The following is a 25725-nucleotide window of genomic DNA, read 5'->3' on the forward strand; positions in this document are numbered from 1 at the left end:
AGATTGTTGAAAACGACGTCCAGATACCATTCATGAATTTGGAAAAGCTCAGGGCTCAGGAGCCTAGCAATTGAAAGGCTATCCAGTAGTAGCTGGAAACCCAGCCCTTTTCCTCAGGATAAACATATTGATTACTATCACCCCTGCTAGCTCCCAACCCTTAGTAAATCACTTCCTTAGACTGGAGGGGAGGGATTTTTAGGGGTAGACTAAGGTGGAAGTGTTTCCTGTTTTGCAAAACCTTTTCCACTTTTCCTCCTTTATTCTCTTGAGGACCGGACCATTAAGAACAATGGGTCTAAGAAGAGCCAAACTAACAAAAATCCTGAGGAAATGGTCATTAGGTAGCCTGGTAATTAAAGAAGCAAACTTACCCACACAGAAATTCCTAGCATTGACTTTCAGTCAAGGATGTACTCAAGAAAGACGGTGATTGAAAACTCTCTAAAATTCTGGGGTAGTTATCATCAGAACCTTAGTCCTGAGTAAGTACCTATGCCAACTCAAATCAACATGGTGTTTAGTCCTGGTCTCTTTTGGAGGCTTGAACTCCAGTAGAAAGGATGCTGGCACCGGACAACACTTACTAAAGTGGAGAGAGGAGGCCTGAAGGGGACAAGGGTAAAATGAAATCCTTCTAGTGGACAGATCCTAGGACTGTTAGGCATGATTTGGGAACTTATTCTACTATCAAGAGGGTCAAGAAACAGACTCAAGACATTTATTTCGGGGCAGACTAGTGACCAGTATGTGATCCTGTTTTCTAGGTTTCTTCTCTACCTCTAAGTCAACCTCATTTTTACTTTTATTGACTTTTTTCCTGTTGTTATTGGCATGATGGTAGTAAATGTGCCAGTAAACCCAGAGGAGGTCATTCTGGCAGGATCATTACAATGACCAGACTGTAATGGAGACTGAGGAGCAGTCATCTGCAGCTGTGCCTGTAATACTGGATTACGCTGGGCAAGACGATCTTGAAGGATGAGTTGCTCCACAGAGAAGAAATATAGTAGTTAAAATGTTAGTAGAATCGACCTAGTCCACAGCTACTTCTTGGGAATGATTTCAAAGCCCCTATTTTTTACCTGGTGCCCCCATTCTCAAAGCTTCCACAAATGGTTGTGCAAGGTTGTGTGCATACTGTATATTTCTGTGAGGTCCTGCCCCAATCATCCTGGCCACAACTGATAGAGACCCCTGATCACACTGAGTGAGATCTAAGAGGAGTTGTGAGGTTCTGCAGAGTTGGGTTCGAGTTTGCACCATGTCAACTCAAAGGCATGAATGCCAAGGCTATGGAGACAGGGCTAACATGTCACCCTGTATGGAGTAATGAAGTTACTATCAAGTAGTAATGAACAGGCCTTCAGAGAAATCAGTTCACAGAGAATAAGGCAGTCACAGAGATGATTAGGGGTAAGAGAAAAAGAACGAAGAAGAGAGACAGAGGGAAAGAGAGGAAGAGGGAGAGCAGAAAAGAAGGAAGGTAGGGCACAGAGAACTAGAAATAGAAACAGTCAGAGGCAGCTAGAGACAGAGAGAGATGAACTGTTGGTGACCTCCTAGGTACCACAATGTCCAGCTATACTTCTTATAATTAAATTCCAGATTTTTTGATTCAACAATTTCCTATTTACAAGCTATTTTAGGTAGATTTGATTCTTGCAACCAAAACAATTCTTGACCTAAACATCTGCTCCTTGACTGTAGCTGCATCTTTTCAATGATTAATTTGCAACTATAGAAATACATATGCTGCCTAACATAACTGGGACACTGTAAAAAAGTGAGGCTGTCAAGAGAGAGGGACTATTTGTAACATCTAAACACTTTCAAAGACAGACTTGGTTTTATACTGGAATAATAGCTAACATTTACTGAGCACTGCCCTTGGGCCAGTTTCAAAAGCTGTATATGCATGATCTCACCTATTCATGACAACCGTAGGTTTTATTATTATCAATGCCATTTTACAGATAAAGAAATTAAGATACAAAGAGAGATTAATTTGCTAAAGGTCACACAGTAAGGGGATAAAGGTAGAGTCTACTGTTTATTTACATTAAAGTTGGCATTTGGGAAAAAAAGTATGCATTCATTTAAAATTCATTTCAGTTGGTAAATTCTTCTTGCCTATTACGTACAAAGTACTGATTTAAACAAAAAAACTGGTTAACACTGATGTTACAAATATAAAGTCCTTTTAAATATCACTATTCAAAATAAATCGTCCTTTCTGTGGCATGTACACACACACAAAAAGATGTGCTTTGAAATTAAGTTTTTCGGTTTCCAAAATACCTCCTTTAGAACAGAAGGGGACACGTTCCGACAATGCTATTTTCCACACCTTATAACCATTTCAAACTTCACTGCAATATCTGCAGATGACCTGCTGCAGGCCAGACTCTCATGAAAAGAACCTTGATTTCAGAGAAGGAAAGTTAAATTGATAAACACATATCCACTTAATTAATTGCACTGTAAGTTACATGTATATAAAAAAAGTAAAATGACAAGAATGAGAGGAGTTTTTCATGGAAGGTGGTGGGTAGCCATGGAGTCTGCTTCTCTTGATTTTCTGAGCAGGGCTTGTCTGAGGGCACTAATTTTTTCATCAAGTTCAGCCAGTGAATAATTCTGCTGTAAACAAGAATAGAAATTGCTGAATAAGACTCTGAAGTATCTTAATGCAGATAAAGGGCTAAATGAACTAGAAATACTGACAATACAGTAAATGTCTTTTTTTTCCTTCATAAGAGTAATTTTTAAATGTTTTTATTATTATTATTTTGAGAGAGAGAGAGAAAGAGAGCGCAGACACATGAGTGAGGGCAGAGACAGGAGGAGCAAGCTCTGTGCTATCAGAGCAAAGCCTGACAAGGGCCTCGAATTCTTGAACCGTGAGATCATGACCTCACTCAAAACCAAGAGTCGGATGCTTAACCGACTGCACGACCCAGGTGCCCCCATAAGAATAATTCTTAAATTGAACTATTTATGTTGGCTATATCAGATAGGCAGAAAATAACAAGGCTTATAATATTTCATACTTTTTTTCTCTTTCCTAATGAGGAAGCTCTCCTGGATACTTCTAAAGGATTGTAAAAACTTTTCTTTAACTGACTACTCTCACTTTGAGAGGATTGTAAAAACTTTTCCTTTAATTGACTATTCTCACAGTAAAAAAATTAAACTTTAGGATTAGCTTAACTGCTAGAAATTCTCTTTTGATGGATCAACTGCAAGCAACTACCTCTCCTGGAAAACACGGATGCTCTCAGAAATTTATTCAAAATTTTACAAAAAAAAATAAGTAGAAAACTATTCTTCAAAAATAAAGCAAAAAATTTTTTTAAGTTTTCTCCAACTTTAAATTTACATTACTACCATTAACAGCTATGAGAACCTCACTAATTAAGATTCAACTAATTAATATAGTAGGACTGTGGACAGTGGTAGGCTGAAGTCAACCTCTGCCAAACATCCTTTTTGGATTTAGATGCTGCTAATTAGTAGGGTCAGCAAAAGGGGGAGGGGCGGGTGGGGTGCCTGGCTGTCTCAGTCTGTAGAGCATAGGGCTCTTAATCTTGGGGTTCCTGAGATGGGGGGGATTTAAATTACCTAGCATTTATTATTTTTCTGCATTTGGTAATTGATACATTATGCCACAATTAACAGCTAGATACTTTCACATTTATATGACTCATATGAATCATTCCTTACCCTTGAAATAAAATTATTTAATTCAAGTTCATTAATTTATGCTGCCCCCTTTTTTTTTCAATCTTGAATCCCAGGGTATGATCTAAAAACAACCACTGTAGAAACTTTTATTGATGAGAGGCATAAAATTTATCCACCTATTTCAGAAGCCACAATGAGAATTCAGTAACTTACTTGAGGTGGTTGTACTTTTCTTCTTTTTCCGGAAAAGCTCTAGATAAAAAGAAAGTAAGTAATCAATGCTTAGAAAATATAAACAATTTTCCTTTATAGAATACTGAACACAACACAGAGAACCCTGGCAGAAACAAAGCCCACAGAACTCATCAAGCACTATCTGCCACTGATATCTGCGTCCTTGTATCTTGGAAGATACTCTCTAAAAGATGATCTTAAAAATATATAGTAATAGGGTGCCTGGGTGGCTCAGTCGGTTAAGCATCTGACTCTTGATTTCTGCTCAGGTCATGATCTCAATGCTCAGATCAAGCCCCGAGTTGGGCTCTGTGCTGACAGCAAGGAGCCTGCCTGGGATTCTCTCTCTCCCTCTCTCTTTCTACTCCTCCTCTGCTAGCACTCTCTCTGTTCTCAAAATAAGTAAATAAACTTAAAAAAAAAAAAAACAACTATATAGTAGTAACATCAAAGCAACATGCTCCTCCCTGGCTACACACACATTCCCATTAATTCCCAGCTTCTAATGAGGGGGAATAATTATGGAAGGAGATGCTGTGGGGACTTTCTCTACTTAGTTTCCTTTCTTATAGCCTTTCAGGATACTGAACAAGTGAAGCAATAGAGGAAAACAGAATTTGGAGTACCAGGTGAAAACACACACATGCACACACATCCTTGGTTGATTCTGATGATCACTGTGGTTGTCTGTACAAGTAGCTACCCACTGCTCCTCTATAGGACTCGGGAATGCTGATCGTATCCCACTGGTTTTGTCAGCGACTAGAATGGACATGGGCCCAGTTGTGGCCAATGAGTAAGAAAGGTTTGCTGGAGACTCGGGAGAGAGCTTCTGGAAAAAGCTTTCTCACTTCTAAGAGAAAGCCTTCAAAAGAGGCAGTTCCTCTGGACACTGCTGTGTCTGAATAGGACACCTGAAAGTAGCTGTCTTGCAATCTGCCACTGGGGGAAAAGCCAATACCAAACAGAGCTGAGGGGGAAAGAGCCCAATTCTTTGACAACCATGATTTAGCCCAAGAACCAATTAACCCTGAAGAGTGTACTACCATTGAACTTCCTACTTTGTAAGATAATTTCCATGCTGTTCAAGCCAATTTAAGTTTAAATCTCTATTACTTAAGCTGACAACATTCTCACTGACATGCTGCTGAGCCTTTTAAACCTTGGCCAAATGAATTTCTAGATTTTCTTAGTTTCACAGAACCATAAGCTTCTGAATGGCAAATTAGTATATCGGTATATTTGACAAAGAAATTGTCAATGTAGGTGGCAAAAATTTCTCATGAATATTTCTGACCACTAAGATTTAGAATAAAAGGTAAAAACTTTCATTTTCCTTTGTGTCAAAAGCTGTTTCAAAGAATACTGAGGTATGCTTCTTTATCAGTAGTTACAGTAAGTGGGAAATCATGAAGTGTTGTAATTGTTTTTTTTTTTAATGTTTATTTATTTTTTAGTGAGATACAGAGTATGAACAGGAGAGGGGCATAGAGAGAAGGAGACACAGAATCTGAAGCTGTCAGCACAGAGCCCGACTTGGGGCTCAAACCCATGAACTGTGAGATCAAGACCTGAGCTAAAGTCGGACACTTAACCAACTAAGCTATCCAAGTGCCCCAAAGTACTATAATTATTAAATATGGGGGGAAAGGTGTTTATATAAACAGGTTCCTTCCTTTGCCAAACTAAGCTGGATACCTGTTATGGGGCCCATAGGCAGGTAAGGGCTTAAGGTTTAATTTTGGTCAGATGACTCCTCAGTCTTCTACCTTCCCAAGGGGTGCCTTTTTACACACCTGATTAAAATATACTTCCCCTTGTCTTCCTAACAGTTTAGTCTATTAAAATATTGACAGTTTCCATGTCATTGAGCAATCAGATTATTATTATATCACAAAACCAAAGTGAGAAGTATCAGAATGAGGAGAATAAGGACATCAGATTCAGTAACTTAAAAACAGTAAAATGTGGTTTTGGGGGGCTTAGTTTAGGTGTAGGGTCTTAAGTATTTCTTCCATTGTGGTCCCATCCCACTACCGTGATGCAGATTTCTTTTTGGTGTGGACAATGATCTATTTCCTAAACTATCTTTCTGGACTCTAATCTCTAACTCAAACTTCATAATGCCACCAGATAGGAACAAGTTTCTCTTTCTCAAAAACTTAATTGTGCACCAGGACACCAGAATTGCAAACTGGTTAGTGTGACCTTCAAGAGCCTCCAAAATGTGTTTGTTTGCAGTTTTATTTTCTAGCCAGATCCAGTTACTACCTCACGCTTCAGGCCCATGACACACTTTCACACGTACATGGCCTGTGCACATGAAGTTGACTCCCTTCTTCCTATACTTACCTTCAGAACCAGGAGTTACCATTACAGACAAGGCTAAGGATCCACCTAGTCAGTGCTTTGGAACAAAGGTAACACACCTTCAAAAGTCCAGTAATGAACTAGCACCCAAACCCTATCCATTCACACATTTATTCAATGCCTACTATGGTCTGTGTGTTCAAAGATGAACAAGACACAGTTCCTGCCCTTCAGAGGTTCAAAATATAGTGTAAAAAACAGATGTGTAAACATGTAAGTGGTAAGTGCTGTAAAATGAACAATGCTATAAAAATATATTTGTGAAGCATGTTATATTTGCAGTTTCAAGGGTCAAAATTTAAAATCAGTAATAATTCTTTGGAAATACTAATAAGGATTTTATCTTTTAAATGTCTATGAAGGGATGCCCTTAAAAATTTTAAAACATTATCCCATTCAAATCTTATCACGTTGAATGTGAAGAATGAAGACCTTTAGAACTATTACTTTAAAAGGTACAACAAAACACTAATCTTTGTTGTAATTCCTGCTTTATATACATTGTTTTGGAGTTTTATGTCTGTTTCATAACTGAAGAGAACTTTACGTAACTTACTTTTGTTCCTGAACCAAATGCAATTTATATCTTTTTTCCGTTAGCTTTTCCCTTTTCATATGCTGTGCTTCAATGTTACCCATGATAACCAATCTCTGTTCAACTATGAGTCTTCCCTGTGTTTAGAATTCATCTACATGTAAATCTGGAATAAACACAGATAAATATTCTCAGAGTTCAGAATTCAGTTTCTATAAAAATTCAATCCATAAGAAATATAATGGGCTCAATTTTCCCTTACTAAGTTTATTTTATGTTTGTTTATTTTTGAGAGAGAATGCACATGAGCAGAAGAGGGGCAGAAAGAGACAGGGAGACAGATTCCAAAGCAGGCTCCTCACTGTCAGTGCAGAGACCTACATGGGGCTCAGACTCACGAACTATAAAAACATGACCCAAGCAGAAGTCAGTCACTCAACTGACTAAGCCACAGGCACCCCTCCCTTACTAACTGTAGAAGCTAGAAGACTGTACAGCATATGTACTCTTTTCTATACACTTTTGAAAGATACGTAGAAATACGTGATTTCCATATGTGTACTCCCAGCATGAGGATGGTGAGAGTGATGAGTATATGTCCTCTACAGGGTATGTGTTTTAACTCTGCCCATGTCCACAGATGTTCCTAGAGCCAGACCTACTTTAAGCGAAGAGTGTGGCTCCCAGAGATGGCACATTCATTCTGTTTAGGAGGGGTGAGTGCCTGTGCCATTGGGCCTGTGCCATGTTTATTTATAGGCCTTAAGGATAGAGTTAATCTGAATGTTTAAACCTTTTCAGTGTTTTGTCCTTCCTTGTAGCTCACTATTAATTTGGACTTGTCATTTGTAATACTAACCCAGAAGTGATCCTTCTAATCAAATATATATTGTTTAACATATCTGGAAATATATTTTTAGAGTACTAGTTTTATCACAAGTATGGCAACCTAACACATACAGGCCAATCCTGTTTGCATGTATAATGCTTCCTGCTCCTCAAGTTGTCACCAAGTTTCAGACTTCGGGCCTCTGACAATCCCAGTGTTCTTTTACTCATTCTGTGTTTTAATTATCACCTCTACAGACTTTCCCAATTATTTGAAGTATAAGTCCTACTCTTGAAAAGTTTACCTGATGTTTCTATCTGCATATCCTGATATGACTTTAAATTCACATTTCCTCCCAAAATAACTCCCCCTCCAGATTTTCTTATTTCTGTCAATGATAGTATAATTTTTCCAACCAGAAAATTGACTCACCCTTGCTCTATGCCTCTTGCATTAATCTTTTCTATTCACACTCTCTTGTCCTTAGTTCAGAATCTCACTTCATATCTAAGCTAGTATAATAATGTCCCTTATTCTTGGTCTCTCCCTTTTCATTTATCTCTCAGAGTATTAGATAAATCTTCTGAGTAACTTGCACAAGTCTCTTCCCTGCTCAAATGCTTTCAATAGCATTTAAACTTTAAATGCTTTAAACTTCTGGGTATGGTATTTAAGGTCTTCTACAATCTGACTAGTCTACCTCTTTAACCAAAACAGTCTAAACATTCTAACTTGTGTATAAGACATCCCCAAAACAAGATTATGATTTGAAGGGCTTGTTCTTTCGTTAATTTCAGTAACAGGTAGATGTTAAGCTTTATAAATCAAAAACAAAGAGAATAATGATGGAGCAAGGTCTCTCTGGAGGCATCCAATACTACGATATTCTCTGTTAAGATCAGTTCTGTTGTTAACAAGAGCTATATTAACAAAGTATGAAATTGAACTAGAAAAATAATCTGCCTAGGAATTACTTAATGAAGGCAACTTGAATGGAGAAAAAAAACTTATGGCAGACTGTTTTAGGAAAAAGCATAAAATCTTTATCAAGTTTTCTAGGAAGATACATTCAAAGAACAACCCTAAAAGTGGAAACACCTTTGCAATTATGTAATATAACCAAGAAATTTTCTAAATTAGACAACTGAAGGCTAAAGGAATTGTAGGACTTATCCACATTTTACATATGACACAGTGTATTCATAGCTGGTTTCTGAAACTAAGTAAATGCAGAGTTACTGAGGTTTTTACCACGTGCTAGACAGTGTGCTAAGTGCTTGACTGGTATTACCTCATTTAATCCTTGCTTCAGCCTTTAGAACTTCAATAAACCTTATTTTACATTTGAGGGAAATAAATCACTAAAACTCTTTCTCTAAATTCTTGATCTTTAAGCTTCATTGCTCACTTTTGTTATATAAACCTGCCTTCTTCATCTGGAAATACTTCTTTTCTTTACCTTACTCGAATACCTAATTCACCACTTTGGAAAAATTGCTGGTTTACCTAAAATAATTTTAAATATATTTTCACCAGTGACTTATAAATGATTCATGCCAATATGAGTTATTTTACATAGTTTTTCTGACCCAGGAGTTTTAGTAAAATTTTCACTAAAAATTTAGTAAATTAAAACATTTTGTTCACTTTTAGATGACATTTTGTTCACTTTTAGGTGAAAAGTTCTAATATGACACTGCTTTAAAAAAGAAAAAAAGAAAAAAACAAAAACAAAATAAAACCTCAGAAAAGGCAGGTGTATGTATAATCACCCCAGAAGACTGAGTAAAATAACACAGTGAACTCAGGGTCACTTGTGTGAAACATGCTGATGTGACAAAAAGAGACTTATCAGTACAACACCGTTTCTTAAAGTCCTTGGAAAAAAGAGTAAAAATGAATGAATGAATAAATAAGTGCCAGAGTTGAGGAATTAGACAAGCATTGACTAGTCTTTCAAAAAGTTTGGTGGTTAAGCTAAAGAAAAAGGGTGGCAGATTGAGGTGTTTGTTTGTTTAGTATGGAGGAGAAATGTAAACATGTATGAGCTGAGGGAAGGAGTCTGGACAGTGAGGGATTAAACAGACAGAAAGGATAACTGACAGAGCAGGGTCCCAGAGGAAGCCTTTGTTCTATAAGATAGCATTTTCGTAAGTGACAGGATTGACAACTACCTAGGCTGCTATATTGATATGAAAATGGCTGAAGTTTGAGAATTTGGGTAATGTTTAATAAAACTACCCCTTTAAAAAAAATTATGAGTCTAAATACAAAATTCAGAATCATAATTTTTTAAAAAGTAGGTAATTCCCTACATATGACTATGTTTATCTTTGAATTATTATTATTATTTTTACGTTTATTTATTTTTTGAGAGACATAGAGAGACAGAGCACAAGTTGGGGAGGGGCAGAGAGAGAAGGAGACACAGAATCTGAAGCAGGCTCCAGGCTCCGAGCTGTCAGCACAGAGCCCGATGTGGGGCTCAAAGTCACAAACTGTGAGATCATGACCTGAGCCGAAGTCGGACACTTAACTGACTGAGACACCCAGGCACCTCTATCTTTGAATTACTAAAACAGTGTTTCATATGGGAAACCTGGGTGGCCCAGCTGGTTAAGTGTCAGACTTCAGCTCAGGTCATGATCACGGTTCATGAGCTCGAGCTCTGCGTCGGGCTCTGTGCTGACAATGTGGAGCCTGCTTTGGATGTGGTGTCACCCCTGCTCTCTGCCCCTCCCCTCTCACGCGCTCGCACGTGCTCTCTTTCTCTCTCTCAACATTAAAAAAAAAAAAAAAAAAACCCACCAGTGTTTCACATATAGCAGATAAATGAGTGAATTGTTTGTTATATGATGAAGCATCATAAAATAAAATATTTATTTTTTTAAAGATACTTATACTTACTACAGAATGAAAATATTCAGGAGAGATGCCTTCCAATTCAAGGATTTTATCCTCAAGTTTTTTAATTCTCTGATAAATGTCTCTTGGCACTGGACCACCTAAATACATTTAAAAAAATTCTGAGATTCTATTGAATAATTCTTCTTACAATATTTATTCTTAAAATACTATGCAGAGAAACTTGTGCAGAGGAATGGGAAATATTTAAGCCTCAGAAGATAACGAACAAGAGTAAAATAAAATGAAATCCTTAGCTCATATTTTTATGTTATACACTGTGGGATATATTATATTACACCTCTCCCCAAGCCCCATTTATGCTTCCTATATTTCTAGAAGATTTGTTATATGTTAAATTTATTACATGCTACTGAATAGTTCCTGTATCGGACAATTTGTACTTCTGATAGATTTTGATAGTTACTTGTGAGGAGAAAAATGCATGGGGACCACAGACAGTTCAATTTGGTGATTGCAATGTCTTTATCACTTTCAAGTTATATTTCTCCCTACATGCCACATTTTCCCCTTTAACCTAAAAGAATGTTTAGGAGCTTCATCATAATTCCTAACAAACTTTCTGTGGAGGGGGAAGATAAGTTAAAGTTACTCAAATTTCAATGTTATGATTATATCCCAAATCCTTTTATTTCTCAGTACATCAATGTGACCATTTTGTCTAGACCCCCACCATCTCTGTCTGGATTACCACAACCTCCAAACTGGACTTGTTTCTGCCTTGCTCCCAGTCTGTTCTCAACACAGCAATGATCTTTTTAAAACATAAGTCAGATAGTGTCATTTCTCTGCTCAAAACCTTCCAATACCTTTGCATCTCACTCAGACTAAAAACCAGAGCCTCTACAGTAGTATATAAGGTCCTAAACAATTTGGACATTCTCCCCACACCTTTATCATTCTAGCCATTTGGTTCCTTTTTTTCTGTTATTTGAGTAGGCCAAATACTCTCACAGCTTTAGCACCTGTGGTTCCCTACACAAAGCTTTCTTTCACCAACTTTAGGTCTGGGCTCAAAAGTTACCTTATCAGGAAGGACTTCTCTGACCACCCTTTAAAAAATACCAGCGCTAAACCTCCCCACAGACACACTCCCTATTCTTTCCCTTATTTTATTCCAAACCATTACTACCACCTCCATATATTACTACTACAGTCCATATATTTTGTTTTATTGCCTGTTTCTCCACTTTTATGTGAGCTCCAGGAGGGCAAAATCTTGTTGTGTTCATTGGTATGGCTGTGCAGCTTGTGCACTGCACAAACCTAGGAATCATCAGTTCACAAACAGGTGCTCAGTATTTACAGACTGAACGAATATATAATTAGATAATTATGCAATTAAAGCATACAGGCAAATTTTCTATCAAAAGTATCAACTTTTGTTGATGTTAAGTATGAAAACTCTAGAAGTGGGTTTTTTTTTTACAGAATTTTTTTATCTTAGGATCTTGGTTGTTCTTGCTCTTGAGTACAGCAAAATGAATAACTTATTCAACTGACTTTGCTCTTGCTGCCCCCTTTACCTAGAATGTCCTCTGCCTCACCTCTGTATCTTTCAAGAGTCAGTTCAAACTTCACTGAATCAGTGAAGCACTGCCTGAATCTCTTCATATGGAGGCTCCTTGTGCCCCACCATGTCCTTCCTTCATAGCCCCTGTAACATTCCACTTCAGCATTATTCTTTCTCCCAGACTGTGAAGTTCTTGAAGCTAAGGACCGCAGCTATATCATTTCAGTCCCCCTTGTGTCTAAAATAGTACTTGGCACATAGTAGGCACTCAACAGATACTTTTCATATAACTACTTGATACTATTAGACTTAATAAGCCAATCAATCCTTTTATCTAGTTGTTTTTTTAAATGAATTTACTTCTGGGGGAGGGGTTAACATTTAATGCTAATCTCTTATTACCCTCAAAGATTTACTCCTTCTCATCTTCTGTCTTCTATTTCTATCCGGCAAATACTCCAGCTAGACTGGACTCAGAAATTCCCTAACCATATTTTTGTGCCTCAGTACTTTTTGCACACGGTGTTCCCTCTTTTTGGAATAATTTGCTCCTGCCTGCTGACAAATTCCTACTAATCCTTCAAGGATGCAAATAACACTTCACCAGGGATACCATCTCTTGATTTCTCCTGAGAGTTCTGAACACTAACTTTGTGCCCACTGTACTTTGCATACATCTGAAAAGGGAAATGAGCAATCGTTCATTTAAAAACCTCTTGAATACCCGTTTTTTGCCAGACACTGCGCTAAGCACAAAGTAATGAACATGGCAGACAGTTTGCTCTCACAGACCTTACTATCTAGCAAGGGACATAGATATTAAACAAACACAACTGTGCTAACTGCTGTAAAGGAGGGCAGGGAGTACCACGTGCTACAGAGACTACATGAAAGGGCAATCCATAACAGTCTGGGATCAGGAGGGGAAAGCATGGGCATAAGAAAAAGCCTTGGTAAAGGCCCTAAGGACAGCAAAATGAGTAGGAGCTAGGAAGCCCAGAGGGGGTTGGAACTGTAGGAGTACATCGTGCTATTTAAAATTATAATCCCCTCCCATCCTAAGCTCCTTTCTCTTCTCTTGGTCAACCTGCTTTTCTCTGTAGCTCTTCTTGTGTAGCATATAATTTATTACTAGAATTTTTGTTTACATGTATTCTCAGTGCCTAGAACAGTACCTGGCTTACAGTAGGAACTTAATACCTATTTGTGGAATGAATATATAAGTACTAAGTTTGGTATGCATGTAAGGGCAACAGGAAACCATTAAAGAATTTTTAACTGGGGAGCAGCAAGATCAGATTTGAGCTTCAGAAAAAGCAGTTTGGCCACTGGTACAGATTTGGTCTTGAGGAAGAAGAGAAAGAAGACTAGTGGCAAAGCAACCAGCAAATATCCTGCCATCAGTCTGAGGCAGAGAACAGTGACTTCAACTAGAGAAGCAGCTGTGGAAGTAGACAGAAGTGGGTAGGTTTGATAGATATTTAGAAGACAGAATCAACAGTTATCTGGTGACTAAATGAGAAGGGAGACTGGCTTTACAGCCAGTTAAGACTGAGGTTTGATTTCGAGTTGTCATCACTACCTTGGGCCTGTTGCTTGAGCTCTCTGAACTCAGTTTCTTCATCTGACAATAACAGCACCAACACCTCACAAAGGTACTGTTAAATATTAGGTGAGTTGACATGTATAATACTTTGAGTGACTGGCACTTAGTATTATTCAACAAATGTTAGTTCATCTCCCCTATGGTATTTACTTAGTTATATGTTTCTCCTCACTGAAAGATCTTTGGGGACTAGGATCACATTTATCAATACTTGGTACCTAGCACAGTGGGTGATAGTCGTGGTTAAGTTATGACACTGGTGGCAGGAAAAAGACTACATTAATTTTCAGCCATGACTTTAATAAACTGAGAGTGTCAGGATCTATTTGGAATCTGTTCCCTTTCTACTAACAGTCTCAAATTGGTGAGAAGTGCAAGAGGAGGGAGAACCTGAACACATGAACTGTAGATTCCTTGAGAGTAGAGACTATGCTTTGTTCATTTTCATACCAACCAGAAGCACGTTTTGTACGTGGCAAGTGCTCAATGAAAATTCTGTGACTCAATAAATTGTGTAGTTTAACTACTTGCAAAGGTACCTTGTTAGGGCACTGCCCAGCACTCTGCTTACCCGTCTGCAATCGCAAGTGAGCCTCAATATTTTGTAGTCGTTCTTCTACAGCCTGATTACCACAATCTCGGAGCATGCTGTTAGGTTTATGACCTGACCCTTGAATTCCTTCAGGTCTAGTCTGTGGTCCATATGTATTCACAACTCTAGAAACTAAATTAAGAAACTTTGAAATGTAAATTTAATACGCTCCAAAGTCAGAAATTCTATTTCCCTAACAGTACTTTATAAAGACCATCTAACCAACCCAAGTATGAAGGCAAGACTTTTTTTGTGTTTTAAAATAAACAAAATTTAGATAGGAAGGTGATTCTATTCCATTTTGTTTATAATTGAGAATAAACTTCTGTCAGTGATGAAGATATGTAGTGGATACTTACCTTTTACATGACTTTTAAATCCCGGGTAAGGAGTAAAAATGGCATCAGTTCTTGCACAACTGTTTTCTAAGGAGAATTCAGATGAGTATAAGTTTAAATATATTCCTTGCTAAGTGAAATAAGCCATACAGAGAAAGACAGATACCATATGTTTTCACTCTTATGTGGATACTGAGAAACTTAACAGAAACCCATGGGGGAGGGGAAGGAAAAAAAAAAAAGAGGTTAGAGTGGGAGACAGCCAAAGCATAAGAGACTCTTAAAAACTGAGAACAAACTGAGGGTTGATGGGGGGTGGGAGGGAGGAGAGGGTGGGTGATGGGTATTGAGGAGGGCACCTTTTGGGATGAGCACTGGGTGTTGTATGGAAACCAAGTTGACAATAAATTTCATATATTGAAAAAAAAAAGTTTAAATGTATTCTTAACTTCAAGTATATGAGATTTTGATAAACTTCCAATAATTCATATTAACATGCTACTAATAAAAGAATTATCATTTCAAATAACAGTAATTAAATTACCATCTTATTCAGGATAAAATTTAGTGACCTTTACCCTCTAAAATTTATAAGCTTTAATCGTACCTAATTTTTACATTTACAGAAAGAAAAGTCCTCAGCATTCAGTGGCATAATTTAATATAATTTTTTAACAAATACCAATATCCACCCAAACCATCTGGACCTTTGGAGAAAATACTTTATATATTATAGAAAGCATTTTAATTTTAAGCCAAAGAGACTTTATTCCCTTTATTTCATCACAGAAATAAATAGAACTCATTATTTTTACCGAAATGCCTTTTAAAAAAATACAGCATTTTGATATTACTTATTGGTCAAATTAGCAATCATCTAATAAAAAGGATTAATTATACATTTAACACATTTTAATTTCAGAATCCCAAAAGCTATCTATCTCTTTCCAGACTGTTCCTGTCTAAAGGTACAATTTTAGGAAAAATAAGTTGTAAAAATTTGTTCCAATGTTTTTCTAAGCTGAAAGGCATAGCTTTTTTTTTTTTTTTTCTCAAATTAGGTATCAAAAATGAATTACAAACCCAGGGGAAAACTGGAATAATGTTAACCTAACATGAATAAATGTGAAACATAAATGTGTCAAATATTATGAAATTACACTTAAAATGACATTAAGCCATGCACCGCAGTAAATTTCCTGAAAATTTCCCCTTATTTTATAATAAAAAATAGATGGTAAAAGAGATACTGAGGGAAAATTCTTTTTTTCCCTATGGAAACTGATTTTCAAAAAAAAAATATTTTTTGTTTCAGTCAGATTGACAGGTATCAAAGGAATACATGAACACATTATAATACATTCATATTTTTTAAGTCTGAGTTTCCGTAACAGTTCTGCTGACAAATTAAATTATGTGAATATTCTAAATTTATCTTTTATATAGATAGTAAACAGAATCATTTTCTTTTTCTTTCCTTTTTTTTTTTTTTTTTTGAGATACCTCAATATACGTTCAAAGGGCCATCACTTCTCCATTCTTTTTCTAACATTTCATGGGGCTAAGGGTTAAAAAAAGAAGCTATCATCCATTCCAGAGTTATATTCCATGTATATAGATTAACTGACCCATCAGTGAGAAATTCAGCATGGTGTGAAGATAGTGAATGTATGAGTGCTAGCCACTCTCCACAGCAATTCTTGCTAGCACTGTTTTGAGCCAGCAAGGGATTGAATGGGCCAAGGAATCCTGCTGAGCATTTCAATTCTTGTCAATTTCTATCCCCTGGTGGTTTATAATAATAGAGTTAGCAGGGAGAACAGAGGAATAACATTAGTGACACATGTGCTTGTTCCCTCAACAAACCCTTTCTCATGGGTTGCTTGCAGTTGGATGGATTGCAATACCTGAGATTTTGCCACTATTGCACCTGTTCTGAAAAGCTAACAGGAAAATTTACTAAGTCTAGAGATATGCATGTATAATGTTAATAGCAGAAAAGGCTGAATTCAGGACCCACTTGAGCCAGTATTATTTCATTATTAAGAGAATCAGTATACCAATGTAAGTGTCAATTCTAGGTTCATCTCACAATTCTGTATTCATAATAATTAGCTAAGAGATGGTAGAGGCAACAAGAAAAATGTTCATTCCAATTAGGAACTCTTCTCCATAATTTTTTCTAAGAACTACTTGTTCTGATTATTACTATGATGCCTGAGTAAGATCTATGCCAGTGCTTTGCAATATTTTGTATACTGCAGCATACCTGCAGATTTGTAAATATACTATAGCACCAAGTGGAAAGGAAAAGGAGAATCTGATAAAAAGAACAGCAATTGCATGCACTGTGAGAGAAAGGAAGAAAGCATAAGACACCAGTCTTCATGACAATTTTTTTATCGTGACAGAAAACATTTCAAACAGCTCATGAGTAGTGAGAAAACTGCTCCCTCTTGAGGAGTATTAACTTTACTAAGTTCACTTTATGTATTAACATCATAATTTCAAAAGTACATTTACAGGCTTGAAATTTATATAGCTTAGTTCCTTCTTGGGAGACTAAGCAACACTGCCACCCACACTTCATCTTCATTTCTAAAGGAAATTTAAAAGAATCTTCACCTGTGGTAGCCCTTGTGTGTAGCATTTGATCTTTGCATAACTAAAATGAAACCTGTTTTTGCAATGTAGTGTATTATTAAACAGAAAGAAATTCTGCTGCCTTAGCTTCTAAATAAACCTGTGAAATAAACTGGTTTAATGTTATTCATTTTTAAAAACAAATGAAAAATCAGAGCAACTGTAAAAACTGTGCTTAAAATCCTATGAAAATTAACTTCTTCGAGGTAGTTACCTTGATTACAATCAATAACATTGCAAAATTCCCTCACGTTGTTTTCATTGATTTCAGCTTGCTTTCTTTCAATAAATGCAGATATTCGTCTGTCAATCTACAAACAATAAGTACGCATGTTTTAACAATTCAAGCATAAGATTTTAAAAAATAATACCCCCCCCAAAAAAAACAAAACTTCTTACTTCTGCTTTTCCAGCCTTTATTTGAACTACTTCTGGATCAACATGGATCTGTGTCTTTTTCACATCTCCTAAATCACAATCTTTGTGCTTTTCTTCCTCTTGTAGGTCACTAATGGGAAATTTGGCATTTACTTCATTCTTATTCCCCATTTCTGTTTTTTCTGTCCCTCCAACAACAGTTGTATTCTCCTCTTTAATCAGAGGCTGAAGTTTTGCTAAAAAAGGCTGAGAAAAACACAATTCCATCTGCAGAGGTTCAAACTAATCAAAATTAATTATACATTTAATATATTTATATAAATTTCTGCTAAGTAAATGCAATATTTAATATCAAACAAAATATAAAAAGTTGGCATATCAGGATACATAGATCTGATCACATGTGTTTGCTGTTCTCTGCTATTGTGACCATTATCATTTGCTATAAATCTGTTTGAAAGAAAGAAAGAAAGAAAACCTGAGGAAATTTAAAATTTTCTTTGAGGGAATCATTCTGTCACTCATCTTTTATTTTGTGCCAAATCAAAGCCTCAGCCTCTGGCACCAATGCCACTTAATTAACATGTCATTCAAATGCCTCCTCAGAACACTAAGGCTTAGTATTTTTCCTCCTTAACATGAGAGCCAGTGCTCTCACTCAGCAAAGCCCTGCATTATCACTGTATCACTGGAGATTCTCCACTTGAAACTGCAGTTGGCCAAAGTGAATGAGACAGCATAGATATGAAATATATAGGTGTTATGCTGAGTGAACACTCAGGCTTTTCCTGACATGGCAAGGTACCTTCTTGGGTCACGAAATTAAATTTTTAAAAAGAAAATAAAAACTCTCAAGTTCCATAGCTGAAAAGAGATATATGCCTATCATTCACTATACTGGAGGGAATTAAAAAAAAAACAAAACAAAAAAACCCTATTGTACAATGTAAATTATACCACTAATTCCACCCTCCACCCCCCCAACAATCAGGCCTCAATTGAGTTCTACAACTCATTATTTCTGTCCTTTAATCTTAGGGTTAACTATTTCAATATGAAACAGAGTTAAAATTTCCCATAGTCACTGAACAGAGGGTTGAGAATTAATGTTTACTCCATTAATCAAAACACACCAGTACTGGTCAATGTTCCAGTTATTTTTTCATACCTATAATTTTGCTTCTGTTGTTTACTATATACCAACTATTCTTCTGAAACCTTATAACATCCTAATAGCAATAAAATGACCAATCCAAACAGTTCTTCCACTTACCTTTTGACACTTCATATTATATACTTTGATTAGAGATAAACTGCAAACTTAATATCAGTTATAACTGCAGAGATGTTCAGCTGGAAACTAGCAAATAACTAGTTCAGTTATTAAACTGAAATATTATAAAATATAGCAATACTATTATAAATAATTCAATGTTGACTTCTAATATAAGGGATGAATTATTTCAAACTGTTAAGAAAAAGAAAAGATAAAATAGTGACTGGCTACTTACTAAGATGAGACATTAATGTCACAGAAATTACTTTCTTTTTAAAAAGTATGCTGAAACTGTTTAATTGCAGTAGACACTCCAGGATGTGTCATGCTGGGATAATGCCACTTCTTGAACCACTGAAAGCACTCCATGAGCCTCCAAACTCACCCAAGGCATGGAATCATTATCATAGCATGACACACACCTGCCGTGTCTTATTGCTTAATTATAACCCACCATAGATGCTACTGTATTGAATTTTCGGCACAAGTCTAGAATTGAATAGAATTGCATTCATTCAGTCTTCATAGCCACATTGGCCTATTGGACTATATTCCTGAGACTGTCCAGATCACTATGGAAATGAACAGATTTAGATCTAATCTGGCTGAAGTAACCTTTTACTGATAACACTATTAATACAGTGTTAAGACGGACCTGACAAATACTCTAGCTTATAATTTAACTGCAATTAATTTCTATTCTCAATACTGAATTAACATTTTTAACAAGAAATTTACCTGTAAATATAAAACATGTTGTTCAAGTGCACTAAAGAGCAAAGTGGGCTGGAATGCCGAGAGGCTCTGGAGCTTGTTCCAATCGATTGTAATTTTCACCACATCATCTCTGAGGTTAAGCTTCAAAGGGGCAAACCAGCGACATCACAAAAATTACACGATTAAGCTGAATATATGGGATGTCACAAAAATAATATTTCTTTAGAGTAACATGCCTATTTAGCTCAAAGTTATCAGGTTTTTAATGATACATTAAAATGCTCTACCTAGTTACCATTTTAAAAGGCCAAGAAAGGTGCAATTTTTATAGAAAAAAATCACAATGACATCTCATTCTAATTTTATTCTTGGGTCTGTGTAATGGGACCATCTCACAGGTGAAACTGTCCAGGAAAGATGGAAAGATAAGGCTTTTTTTGATACTTCATTATCTAAAACCTTTGGATGAGAGGCAAGAAAGACTTGCCCTTTTCAGTACTTCTAGCTCAGAGCATTAAACAGAAGGGGCAGGTACATTTATGCAAGTTCTGATATAAACATTTCTTTTTGTTAAATATGTACATAAAAACATAACTGGCATACATCATTACTCTGATGTTTTCTGAATCACATTTTTATCATTTTCAACTTTAACCAATTTTTAAAATAATTTAAAACTCAAGATTATTCATACATATTATAAAATCTAGGGATAAACTGCAGCATGTTTATTTACTTCAAATAAAAAAACAATTACTTAGCTGTGGAATCTGAAGTGAAAAACAAAAACTTTTCCACAACACTGGCCAAATCTTTGGTTAAATAGTATTTTCTAGTATTGTGTGAGGGCTTATCATATAAAACTTCTTATAAATTGGCTATGTGTGACCTGTTAGAATAAAATTATATACAGAAAACTACCAAGAACCCGAATATAAAATTAGTATCAAAATTAGTGAAAATTTTAGAAGGAAAGCTTCCATATTTAGGCTCTTAAGTAAATAAAAGTGAACCATAATAAACTTTTCTAGGGACATGTGTTTATAGCATACTATAAAGATATGCTGCATCGTAGAATTATTTTTTCAGAAATCATTTATTAAAAGTCCTATTTTGTACAAAATAAAGGCAAGTGTTACATTAGTTCAAATACAGATGTTATGAGTTGTGATTATAATAAAACAAAAAGATGAATCACTGAATAAAGAACCAGAGACCCAAAGTTACCAAAAAGGCACTATACTCAATGAATACTATATGACAAAAATTTACCACCCCCACCCTTTGCATGAGACAAGAAACATTTAAGGTCCCTATTAGATACATATAAAGAAATAGAAGTTTTGTATAGACTGCACTGGCAAAGGTTAGTTTATGTTAACTAAGGTTTTACATTAAGATTACTGCATTAATCTTAGTTTATATTATTTAATGCCTGTAAAAATTTCATTAGACAACAACTTACGTATGGAAGTAAACTATTACTGTACTTCTACAGTCCTGTAAGAGATCTATAGTTGATAATAAATTTATGTGTTATTCATAAGAGAGTTATCCCTAAACACTAGTTATAATAGAGTTTAGGGATAACACAGATAAATCCTCAACCAAAGCAAAGCATCAAATTTTCTAGAGAAAATAACTTATAGAAAATAAATCTTAATGTTGGGATCATATTCTCCTTTCAATTCAGCATGATTATGTAAGCCTTCCAAGCACAATTAAAAATATTTGGTCTTTCAAGAAAACCACATGATACAAATTAACTTTAAATTATCCCAATAAAAATAAATAAATAAATAAAATTATCCCAATATATCCAACTATTTACTTAACAAATTCCCTATTAGTAATACGAGTTCTATGCATTTTTACCCTACAGAACTTGTTATTGTAAACCATTCACTCAAAAATGTATTAGTTCGATATTAATATGGCCTATACAAATATGCATTTTCAGTAAAAACTTAAATTAATATGAAACTCCAAACTAACAATAAATAATGCTTCAGCTTGGTAAAATGGGCCATGGAGAGGCAAGCAAGAAGGTTAAAATCAGTAAATCTGAAATCTGGGATAGAAAATACTTTTTAACATTCAATTTTGTTTCTTACTGAGGAGAGCCAACAATATAATGATACTATGCAGAATGAAATTAGGCATATTGACATTTTTTTTGAAACTTATAATTAAAAATACAGCCTGCAAACTTGTTGCAAAAGTAAATAGTGATTTCCTCCAGGAGCAATTTGATAAGTATTGTGGCTTTCATGCTTATCTTTAAAGAATACATCTCAAAATATAAAGAGTAATATCAAAATGGTTAGCATTGTAAAAAATGGTTAGCATTTAATTGATGAGACGAGGATTTAATTTTTGACACTTGTATAGATGGTCCCTTCACTGTGTCATGTAAACTTGCTAAATATTTACTCTTAACATTTTTGACAAATGACATAAGTAAACTTTAATCACATCTCTATTTGTACCTTCAGAATATCTGAATGTTTAAATTTTTTAAATGAGTTGTAAAAATTCAGTATGCAAAATATTTCAAAAGAAATGTTTAAATTATTTCTACTTTAAAAAATATCTCATCACTAAAAAAAAAACCTTATGTAAATTATAGATGAGCAAAAACTTTTTTCATCCTGACATTTAAATATAAATAAACCTTACAATTCCAATGTCATAAAACATTCTTAAACTGTTAAACCAGTACAGGTCTTCGGTGATAAGACTAAAATATTTATGTCCCCCAGACTTTAAAATTTTTTTAGTAAGTCCGTGGCAAACAATTGAGTTCAAAAGTTATAACTTTTGTCAGATTCTATTAATAACTGTTCCATTACACCAAACTAATGTTCAACTTGGAGTAGTACTTTTTGCAAGTCGTGACATGTTAGAATTTCTTTTAAATACTGAAATAACTTAAAAAAATGAATTCTCTATCTACCCACGGCTTTTTAAAATAATGTTTTACCAATCAGACAAATGATCCATTTTTATAAAGGAAAATAACATTATCTTCGACACAAAAGTCTGCTACCCGCACTAGTACCAACCCCACAACAAACATTTAGAGCTAGAAAATATTCCATCTAAAATATGAGAAAAGATTTCTTTTTTAAAAGCAAACAAACGTATTTTCAAGTTGTTTCTCATTTAAAATATGCTTTGCATTTTACTTCATGAAACGAAATAGTCACTTAATTGTAATAGAGTGTAGGGAGTACTTTTATTTAAGCCCAATTTATTATGATTTATCTGCAGAGGTTATTTATTAGCCAGTTAAATTAGTTAATAATTAAATGACGATTAAACAACAGTTCCCGATGCAAACTGTTGTCAACCGTGGCTAACTCATCCAACTTTATGCAAGAAGTATTTAGATTAATTCCTTTTATTTTCCTCCTTGTATGAAAGGGTAAGAGATGCACACAACGACCAGAAGGAAAAAAAGAAAGAAAACCAAGTGACTCATTACAGCAAATCACTCAAAAAAGGCTGAGAGCTCTTTTCCAAAACTCTCAGGCCGCACTAGCCTATCAATTTCAATAATGAATGGACTGAAGGAAAGAGAGTCCTACGCGCCAGGCGCCTTCCCAACCTACACAGCTTTTTACACATTCATTCTCTCCAAACATGTTCTCTAAGCCGGGTTTTCCACTTACACTCTCCTCTCTCACTCTTGGGGAGAAGAGTTGCAAGGAAATCTAGTCTGCAACCCATCCTGAACTAAGTCCGTACGGCCATCCTCGCTCCGACCGTAGGCTGCTGGGCTCGGGCTCCTCCTCCGGCCTCAGTTACTCAGGCCGGATCCCGGCCGGGGTCCTCGGCCCCCCGCCTCCGCTAGAGGAAAAAAGGGGGGAGGGGCCGGATAGTTCCCATACCCCTACTCCCACAGACCACCACTCACTTGTCCCACCAGGCTATGCAGAGAGCGAAAGATTTCGCAGAGCACCTCTTGGGAGAGATTAGGGCTGCAGCTCCGTTCCAAACTCCTGTCACCACTGCTGGAGCGACTAAGCTCAGCGACAGCAGCCATGACACCTTCACAGGCTACCCCCGCCACCACCGAGTTGTGCTCACAAACCCACCCCCTCCCGCTTTCGTCTCTGGGAGATGACGTAAAAACACAGCGTCTCATTTAGACTCGGCTTTCGAGGACCCACTCTCTCGTTGTGACTGACAAGCCCGTGCACCAATCAGGTGCAGCTATAGCGTCACACCGAGGACTGGGAGCGGGGAATTGTAGACCTGAACGAGGTTGCAGAAGGTATCTGGGTTGGTGATTGGAACTGTGGTCCACTGAGTGTTAGCATCTGAAGACTGTCTTGGTTCTTAGATGTTGCTTATCAGTGATGGTAAGAGGAAACATAGTTAAATGTTAGAGTTTTAGAAGTTAAATTTTTAAATTAAAAGTTAAAATTTTAACATGGCGCTGTGAAATGGTCTGCAGAAAGGTCGGGGATACAGCAGTGCCCACACTTGCTTCTAAACATTGGAAAACTGTTTCACATAGAATTGTCATACTTAGAACATTACAACCTTGTAGAATCTACAGGGTTGTTTAAAACTTGCACAAATTAACGTCACTAATATTTCATGCGAGGGAGCGGAGGATAGAAAAGAACAGTAAGATGCTTTACTATGCCTCATTTACTATCAAGGGAATGACGTTAATTACTTTAAATCTGCAAAATAATTATGTCAAGTTTTAAAACGCGCATCAGCTGTTATTCTCTGGGTGATACTGTAGAGACGCTCACCCTAAAACTTTCAAAGTGAGACACTGTCAATACAATTATAACCCTTTAACCCAAGTAATTGCCTGCAACACAATCTTTGAAATTAGAAGGAAGGCATAAATCCTAATTGAAATTTGACAGAGTATTATTCATCAGATTTATTAAAACATATTTGAAGGACTTTCAATCTTATAGTCAGACTCTAACATTAAAAAGTTTTGTTGTCCAGTTGAAGAACACAAATTTTAGAAGAATTTTTAATGTTAAGCTCTATTCAAAAACAAAACACATCAGTGTAGAGATAAGGGATGAGGGATTTAAAATTCTTAATTCTAATAGTCTAATGCATCTACAGTAGAGAAAGCAAAAGTGGAAACTTGCACAATATGTATTCTTCAGTTTTAGAGTAGGCTGAATGAAAAGAGCAGAATAGGCATCAAGAAAGTGGAATAGGGGCAGTAGGGATAAAAGAATGCCTTTGACCTGTCCCTTGGGAGCCTCTTAATTAGGCTTTCATTTCCAAAGATCAGGAGGCTTGACAGGATCTTGAGAAATCCTGCCTGTTTCCTTGTTCACAGCAAGATACACAATTTATAATCCACCCTATATCTAGAAACATCCAGAGAAAGATTTCACAATGTGTAATCCCAAATTGAGCAACCTTCCATACCTAACTCATCTCCATACCTAACCTAAATTCACGATTCTTTGCGCTCATCTCCATACCTAACCTAAATTCACGATTCTTTGCAATGCTAGCATTTTTTGCCTTAGGTCTCTTTTCAAGGAGAATATAAGAGGGTAACTAGAAATTTTTGTTTTGTAACAAATTAGCAACCAGTTTCAGATCATTTCTTTTCATCTAGGTGTGAACATTTTGTTGTTGCTTTGTTTTTGTTTTTGTTTTTTCCCCAATATTCAGGACACTGGTAGGAAACACAGTTGGGACCACGCTTTGTATATTATAAGAATAGCATCTTTAATTAGGTACTGCTCATTCCTGTCCATGCCATCACTGATTTTGAAATTTCAAGTTTTACTTGTTCCCTTATTCCTCTATTATAGAATTTATAGCCATTTGATTTTTATGTATGTTGTCTATTTAACTCTGTTTCAATATCCAAACTTACACTTATATCTTAGTACTGCTTAATGAGATAATAGTTGGAATTTAACTCTTTTGTGCATTATTCCTACTTTCCAGGGATCTTTCTTACTCCTTCCTGATGCTTATTACCTTCAGTTTGGAAATTTCTTATTTTCTTCTATTTATTTTAAATAGGCTGAAAAGATGTGGATTTCCTTGGGCTAACTTTAAATAGAAATATGTA

General features: G+C 36.0%; 1 protein-coding gene across 8 annotated transcripts; it reads right to left on the reverse strand.

Moving 5' to 3' along the window:
• Positions 1-1084: 1084 nt before the first annotated feature.
• Positions 1085-23757, reverse strand: LOC115516381 (MAP3K12 binding inhibitory protein 1). Of its 8 annotated transcripts, none has more exons than XM_030318964.2 (9): positions 23563-23757; positions 19665-19784; positions 17672-17896; positions 17487-17583; positions 14651-14716; positions 14271-14423; positions 10563-10660; positions 3901-3939; positions 1085-2643 (listed from the first exon to the last, which is right to left on the reverse strand). In XM_030318964.2, the coding sequence occupies exons 1-9, from the start codon at positions 23689-23691 to the stop codon at positions 2536-2538; spliced, it is 1035 nt and encodes a 344-aa protein (XP_030174824.1). In that variant the 5' UTR covers positions 23692-23757; the 3' UTR covers positions 1085-2535. The 8 variants fall into 8 exon arrangements, with proteins under 8 accessions (XP_030174824.1, XP_030174826.1, XP_030174825.1 ...); XM_030318966.1 differs by having other exon boundaries at positions 23608-23737; XM_030318965.1 differs by having other exon boundaries at positions 1085-2640; positions 23563-23737.
• Positions 23758-25725: the final 1968 nt, after the last annotated feature.

Source organism: Lynx canadensis, chromosome B3 (assembly GCF_007474595.2).
Source record: "Lynx canadensis isolate LIC74 chromosome B3, mLynCan4.pri.v2, whole genome shotgun sequence".
Taxonomy (NCBI): domain Eukaryota; kingdom Metazoa; phylum Chordata; class Mammalia; order Carnivora; family Felidae; genus Lynx; species Lynx canadensis.